General features: G+C 42.6%; 1 protein-coding gene across 1 annotated transcript; it reads left to right on the forward strand.

Moving 5' to 3' along the window:
• The first annotated feature begins 661 nt into the window (after positions 1-661).
• TMEM129 (transmembrane protein 129, E3 ubiquitin ligase) lies at positions 662-6,143 on the forward strand. Its single transcript, XM_065735884.1, has 4 exons — positions 662-918; positions 1,687-2,161; positions 4,407-4,566; positions 5,597-6,143. The coding sequence occupies exons 1-4, from the start codon at positions 714-716 to the stop codon at positions 5,843-5,845; spliced, it is 1,089 nt and encodes a 362-aa protein (XP_065591956.1). The 5' UTR covers positions 662-713; the 3' UTR covers positions 5,846-6,143.
• Positions 6,144-7,937: the final 1,794 nt, after the last annotated feature.

The following is a 7,937-nucleotide window of genomic DNA, read 5'->3' on the forward strand; positions in this document are numbered from 1 at the left end:
AGGACAAACATCACTTGGGCCACAAAAAAATAAAAATAAAAATAAAAAAGACAGAAGATTTAGACTGCACATAAGGAATATGTTTTTTTTTTTTTCACTAAGGGTGGTGAGGTACTGGCACAGGTTGCCCAGAGATGGCAGATGGGGCTCCATCCCTGGAGATATTCAAGGTCAGGCTGGAGGGGCTCTGAGCATCTGATGGAGCTGTGGGTGCCCGTGTTTGTTGCGAGGCAGTTGGAAGCGATGGGGATCCCTTCCAACTCAAATGATTCTATGATTGTATGAAACGTAACTTAAAATTTGTCTCCCTTTAAGAGTCTTCAGATCTGTTTGATCACTCTCTATAAGAAAATCCTACATAACAAAATACGCCAAGAAACCCAAAGAGAAGTGCCTCAGCACAACACCATTAACCTACATCGGAAGGATGTCACTTTCACACAGAGCTCTTTGAGGTTTAGAACTCCCAACTAATTTCACTTGCCAGAGCCGTTAAGCATAAAGCCACGCGCCTGCAAAGCACCGGCAAGCAGGGAACGGCTCGGCCCTGCGGAAGGCAGCAGAGGCGGAAGCTCGGCTTCCCGCCCTGCTTTACACCCGGCCCAGGGGCGGAGTGCCGGCGTGGAACTACCGCTCCCAGAATGCCTCGCGGCGCCGGGCCGTGCCCCCGCGGCCGGGTCGGTTGGCGGCGGGAGTGGCGCCCGCGGCTCAGGATGGAGAGTCCGGCGGTGACCTTCACGTTGGCTTACCTGGTGTTCGCCGTCTGCTTCGTCTTCCCTCCGGACGAGGTGCGCTCGGCTGGGCTGACGGTGCAGAGCCTGCTGGCCGCCTGGCTGGGCAGCGAGGACGCGGCCTTCGTGCAGTACCACCTGCGGCGCAGCACCGGCACGCTGCTGGCGCACTCCCTGCTGCCCCTCGGTGAGCGGCGGGCGGGGGGGGTGGGCTCCCTACCCTCCTCGGTGTGGGCACGGTGTGCTGCTGTGCCTTATCCGTCAGGGTTCTTTGTGGTATGCACTTTGATCAGCACGTGGAGTTGCTAAGGAATGATGTTTTACTTGGAAGTTCACATGGGCTTCCTTTAGCGGTGTGTTTTGGGGAGAAATCGGTGATGGGTAAGGATGTGAAGTACAGAATGTGCTCTTGTCTTGGCTAAGAATTGCCCACGTGCTGTCACTGAACAGGTTAACCAGTGGTCTGTGTTAATTGGTGTACTTAAAATCAGAGAATCGTAGAATATTGCAAGTTGGACTCACAAGGTTTGAATCAGGCTCCACATGAAACCACTCCAAAACCGTAGACTTATTTAGGTTGGAAAGGCCACTAAGATCATCTCGTCCCACTATTCTCCCAAATCAGACCATATGGCTGCGAGTGCTGTCCAACACTCTCTGAGCTCCAGCAGCTCAGGGCTGTGCCCGCTGCCCTGGGCGGCCCATTCCATGCCCACTGCCCTCTGGTGCAGATCCTGTCCCTAACCCCAGCTGTGTCTCCCCTGACACAGCTCCATGCCATTCCCTTGGGCCCCGTCACTGTCGATCTGCTCCCTGTGAGGAGCTGTAGCCACCATGAGGCCTCCTCTCAACTCTGCTGTGGGCTCGATAAACCAAGGGACCTCAGCCGCTCTCCACACTTCTTGTTCTCTAATGGTTGAAGCCATTGCACTTAATTGTTTCCTTTTCCCTGCAGGTTATTACCTTGGTATGTGCTTCGCTGCACCTGAAAAACACCTTTGTTTTTTCTACCTGGCCTCAAAAGAATGGAAAACTTTCTTCTTCTTCGCCGTTCTCCTTCCAGCAGTCAGCAGCACGCTGGCATATTACTGGTCAAGGAAGGGTTGGAATAACCACCCACTGGCCCGGATGCTCTCTGCTTATGCTCTGCCACAGTCAGGTTGGAGGGCAGTGGCTTCTTCCATCAATACAGAATTTAGGAGAATTGACAAATTTGCTACGGGAGCCCCAGGAGCGAGGGTGATTGTTACAGACACGTGGGTGATCAAGGTCACCACTTACTGCCTACATGTTGCCCAGCAGCAGGACATTCATTTGACTGTGACAGACTCCAGGCAGCACGAACTCACACCGGACTCAAACATGCCCGTGCAGTTCCTCACCATCCGTGTTGCCAGTGTTAATCCCTACGTGAAGGCATTTGATATCCGGTAAAACAAAACAACACTTTGCAGTTATGCCATGTGTGTGATCTATGATGGTATTCATGAAGTGTTTTGGGGAAAATTGAAAGCTTTTTGAGTCTCGCTTCTTTCTCCCTGCCTGGTGCTAAGAGATGCTCTATACAGAGTTCTACTATGCAGTACAGTGAAGAAAGGTTGTTTAGAAAGATTCGTGTGCCCAGAATAATAAATGCACAGTGGTTAAAACAGAAACAGAGGGACTGCTCTGATTAGTCTACTCTTAGGAAAAAGGTTGTGTTGGGTACAGAAAGAAGTAGCTGGAAAAATTCACTTGAGAAATAGAGAATAGGAAACGAAGGGAGAATCTTCAAGTCTTGGTCTCACAGATTTTGGTGGTGAAGAAATATTGATGTTTCTAAACTTGACTGTTCCTCACTCGTATTAGGACTGGATGATCTTGTAGGTCTTTTTCAACCTTGGTGATTATGTATTTTTACCCCTCCATCTGCACAAGGCTCCCAATTTTATCATTGCTTAAAAGGGTTTTTGCTGAGCTACTACAAGTCAGATGCCCTTAGAGCAAGGAAGTACTTGCAAGTCATTTCTGATTAATGAGTTCTAATAGCAGTAAATCATAGTAAATATGCTATGAACAAATAGGCCTTGTTTTCCAAGGGCCTCAGCTATTTTTTTAGCAGTCTTTCTCTGTTGCTGGGCAAAAGTACAAGTCCTCAACGATGATCGGAATGGTGCTGAAGTCTTCCTTGTTCTTGTGTCATGAAAGGGAGTTTGTCCTCCTGCAATTACATATTTGAGAAGGTCTTTGAATGTCTGTTGATGTAAATGGCAACGTGTATTTGCCAGGTAATGAAAAGCAGGCAGACTTGTAGGTGAATAAAGGGATCCTGAAAAGCATGAGGAAGGCATAGAGATGAGGTGTCAGACATCAGGTAAAATGTTCAGACTGAGAAGTTAAGGTAGGCATTACAGGATCCTAAGAGGACACTTCTTTAGACCTGTGAGAGTGGTGACCAAGTAAATATCAATCAACTAATTCTCCTCTAAGTGATAAAACTACGTCCCATCATACTGAGAAAAGCATGAGATCCTCGGGAATTTCTTTTAGGGAAAAGAAATCCAAACCACAGAATTTTGTTGCTAAACAAAACACCATCAAGAAGAGTTTTTAGAAGTTCTTATAATAAGATACACCAAAAATAGCAAATATTCTGGAGTGCAGTCATACAGCATCTAAGAAAAGTGCTACAGGACAAAATTCACTTAGGAACGTAGGATCACTGTGTATTTCCAGAATCAGAAATAGGGATGTTCCTGAAAGAAAAATCCTTCTGTGTAGGCAGGCCACATTTCCCTGTGTGCTCAATGAGAGTTCTTTATCTAGATACAAAGGTCTCTGTTATTTTTGCAGTCAGCAAACTATTATCTTTCAGCAGTTAAAACAATGGAGACTACCAGGAATCAAAGATGAGCATTGCATTGTGCTATGCTGCAGGAACTGAGCTGGGGCAGAAAGACTGAGCTGTTTTAAAGAGTGGAAACATGAAGCTGAGGAGTTCAGAGTGTTATATTTTAAAGGGTAACAACAGTAGTGTGTCACTACAGGATCTGTAAAAGGTCTTGTGTGCCATGTGAGGTCTGTGGGACTCAGGGAGTCTTCCTTTACTAGAAGCAAGCTAGTGTGAAGCACGACCTGTTGCTACCTGAAATCAGAGCATATGTCACATTCAGCCTTTGTGAAATTTCAGTTCTGATCTATAATTGCATCAGGGAATTATAGAAATCAATATTGTCTTTCCTTTGATAATTACGTGTACTGTCCCAGTACGTGTTACATTGTGCGGTAACTTATTTCTGTCCTCAGGAGTTAATATACTATGGTTAACTATATATATGACTGTAATTAACTTACAGCGTAAGGAAACGGGCATTGAAAAGGTGAACAGAAACTGTGCATGCAGTATTTTATAGATAATTCATGATTTATGTATTTTTGTTCTTGATATTGACTTAGCTGACTGGACATGAAGCCTGAACTTGCTTATATACACAAGCTGGGATCCAGGCAGGAGGACTGCATGTTCTAAGACATATGAGGGGAAAAATACAAACAAAAACAAACAAACAAGACAAACCCAGCAAAACAGTTGGGTTTTCTATGTACCCCCTTTTCTGATGTCAACATCTGCGAGGTACTGCCAAGGTATTTGAAAATAATTGAGGTAACATTTTATTCCATCTTTTCTTTTTCAAGGCTGAACTCCACGGAGTATGGGGAGCTCCGAGAGAAGCTCCGTGCTCCTATCAGCAATGCAGCTAATGTTGTGATCCATCAAAGCCTTAGTGATTTATTTCTAGAAACTTTTACATCGCTGGTGGAAATGAACCAGACATATTCTGTTCCAAGCACTCAGGTGAGACTTTCTATCCATGTGAAACTGTAATCATTTATTTTACAATATAGCTGAGCCTGGGATTATTGTAATTGGTAACTTTGTTTACTTTGAGCTTGCCTTCTGTTTCAGTAAGCATGTAATAAAAGTAGATCGAGCTGCTGCTGCTATTTATACTCTAGAAAATGAACTGCATTGTGAATATCTTATTTTTGAGACATGAGAAATAGCATAGCAGAAGGAAGTCCCCTATAGTACTATAGTAATTTCTGTAGAATTTTAAAACATTTGGACATGGTGAGATTCCATGTCCAGAAAGTTTATGGAGCACTGGAGTAACAGCTGCTGTTCCTGGGCTTTAGACAGTTTGCTTTTCTAGACAGCCCAGTTTTGCTGGATCTTCTCCTGTAATAAATTACTTATTCTTAACTGAGACTTGCTTTAATTGTAAATAATGCCATGGAGTCCTCCCTTCAATATTATTTCTGGGGACCTGATTAGTATTGCAGTTCTTACAAGGAGCAACTAAGGGAACTGGGATTTTTTTTTTTTTTTTTGTCTGGAGAAGAGGCCCAGGGGAGATGTTATTGCTGTCTGTAACTCCCTGAAAGGAGGTTGTACGGAGATGGAGGTTGGCCTCCTCTTCCAGGTAGCAGCGATAGGATGAGAGGTAACGGCTTCACATTGTGCTAGGAGAGTTTCGGGTTGGATATTAGGAGTAATTTTTTCTAAGAAAGGGGGGGCAAGTGCTGGAACAGGCTGCCCAGGGAGGTGGTGGAGACACTGTCCCTGGAGATGTTCAGGAAACACTTACATGTGGACATGGTTACTGGGGATGGTTGGACTAGGTCCAATCTTAATGATTCTGTGATTCAGTGCCTTTTGTCTCTGGTGAGCCTGACTGGAGGAAATGAGGCAGTTCTGCCTTGAGGTTCTGTCCAACTCAGATTCCTGTTAAGCTTCTGTGAAGATTGTTTTCCAAAAGCCTTTTAGAGAGAAATAACAGAAGCCATTCTTTGCAGTTCATAGTTGTGACATTGTTCTCCTGTAGGAGCTGGAGCCATGCATAGGATGCATGCAGACTATTGCAAACATCAAGCTCATCAAGAACTGCCAAGAGCCAAATGAAGGGGAATGTCAGCAATGCTACTGTCGTCCTATGTGGTGCCTCACCTGTATGGGTAAATGGTTTGCCAGCCGACAGGATCAGCAGCACACAGAGACCTGGCTGTCGAGCCACGTGCCTTGTCCAACTTGCAGAGCCAAATTTTGCATTTTAGATGTTTGCATAATACGATGAGTAACACTTGGGTACATTTAAACTTTTTTATTTGGTTATATTCCATAGTGGTTTGGGTCAAAAGGCCCATTAGCATTGTTTCTTAGATTTCACATTACATAGGAGCGCAAACTCCAGAGCTTTATTTCACAGCATTGAAAATAGATGTACATCTTCTCAGTTCTTCTCAATTTTTACCTTTTATCTTTGGTTTTTATTCATCACATGTCAGTTTCTGAAAATTCTTGCTTGAAACTTTTATTAAAATTTTGCTTTTTATGTCTTGGATGGTATAAAAACATCCCATCCATGTTTGCAATACTATTCTCTATTTAGGTATTTCTGACTCTTCAGTAAAGGGCTAGCTGAGAAAATTACATTGGTTAGACTTCACTGATACTTTTCTTTTTTCTTCAAATCCATATGCAAAGTTCTTATTCATCTTTGCAAGTGTTCACCAAACAAGAATGCCAGTTGTTTTCCTTCTGCTGGTCTCCTCCATTTATAAGGAGATTAGTTTCTGTAGACAAAGGAATCCAATTCCTCAAGATGTATAATTTCCACAGGGACCTTTTACTCCATTAATCTGCCTCCAGTTTATTTTTTGATGGACGTATTTATTTCAAACACAAGGATTTAGAACTGTACCCTGCTTACTTGCACTGCTATTGTTGTACAGTATTAAATCTATAGAGCTACATTGCTTAGGGTTTTAGTGTTTTCTAGGTGATGGGTTTTTTTCCTATATTTCCAGTATCTGAATTATCTAAATGACCTGAAACAGTGCTCAACTACTTCAAAGCCTTTACTGTTTTTGTTATTTTGTATTTTTTTATCCTGTAGGGTTGCCTTTTCCCTGAAATAGATGTCAGGATCACAGAGATAGAAGTTGATATGCTAGATGCCCCAAGAATGGCCATCATCTTTTTGCTAATGACAATTTTTCAGGCTTGCACTTCAAAGTGCATCATAAGCAAAAGACTGTTTTAGTATTTGTAGGGTACCTGTGCATACTTCAGATGCATTGTGCATCCAAATAATTTGTAAATTCAAATCAAAACATTTTCCATAAATGTAAGGAGCTGTTCTCCTGGACCTACATGCAATGCTTACTTGTTCATCCATCCATCAGGCACTAAAGTAAATGGTTACTTGGCACACATCTCGGTGAGAAGCTACAAGCTGAAGGAGAATGTGGGAGTTCTTATTGCTCTGTGCACTGTAGTGGTTGAGATGCAAATGGTTGCTTGCCCTTGTTTTCTTATGGGACAGTAACTTCCAGAAATAAGTGAGTCAGATGGAGAGAAAGATGTACTTTAATGCTTTGGTCTAGGGGAACAAAAGCCCTGATACTTTCCGTAATCAGAAGGATCTTAACTGTAAATTAAAAGCACAAACAGTGTGCCAGTGCTTAACTGGCATGCCTTGATTGCCTTGAGAAGAAAGATTGCTTTGAGCAGGAATTGTTGGCAATGTTTTTCTAACCTTCAGAAGAGTCCTGCAGGGCCTGGTGGTGTCATCTGCTGTTCACCTTCTCACTACACTCTAGACTTTACAAAAAATGTTTACTTATGGTAAGTATGCATAATGTGGTGCAGATATGAGGGATGTGCTAATTGAAATAGTTAAAGATGGGAATGCAGAATTTTGGACTTTGTCACTGGCAGTTGTTCAACTTGAACATCTCTTTTTCTATTTGGAACAGAAATACTTATTTTAAACATCTAAGAAAATCATAACGACCTTGAGACTTGTAGATTATAGCACATGTAATAGCAAATATTCTGATAAAGAAGAGTCAATTGCCCATATCACATGGAGTAAAAGCTTCCCAATTGCTTGAGCTGTACAGTTTTTCTTTAGAGAAATCTATCATGTTTGAATTGAAGTTTTTATTTCAGTGGAACTTTGCTTTTACCTATCTTATTTCTTTTGCCAACATGACAGTAAAACACAGTAATAGTCATAGATGTATAATACTTTTGAGTCTTTTGACGGTTGTGCTTTTTCCACAGAAGTGCCTCAACTTAGTAATAATTACCAAAATAAAGTGGTGAATTATGTTAATAATAGTGCCTGGCTTATATTCCTTAAAATAAGCATTTTATCTAAG

The sequence above is a fragment of the Cyrtonyx montezumae genome, unplaced genomic scaffold (genome assembly GCF_038088225.1).
Source record: "Cyrtonyx montezumae isolate F1298 unplaced genomic scaffold, pur_monq_1.0 scaffold_2, whole genome shotgun sequence".
NCBI classification, from domain to species: Eukaryota; Metazoa; Chordata; class Aves; order Galliformes; family Odontophoridae; genus Cyrtonyx; species Cyrtonyx montezumae.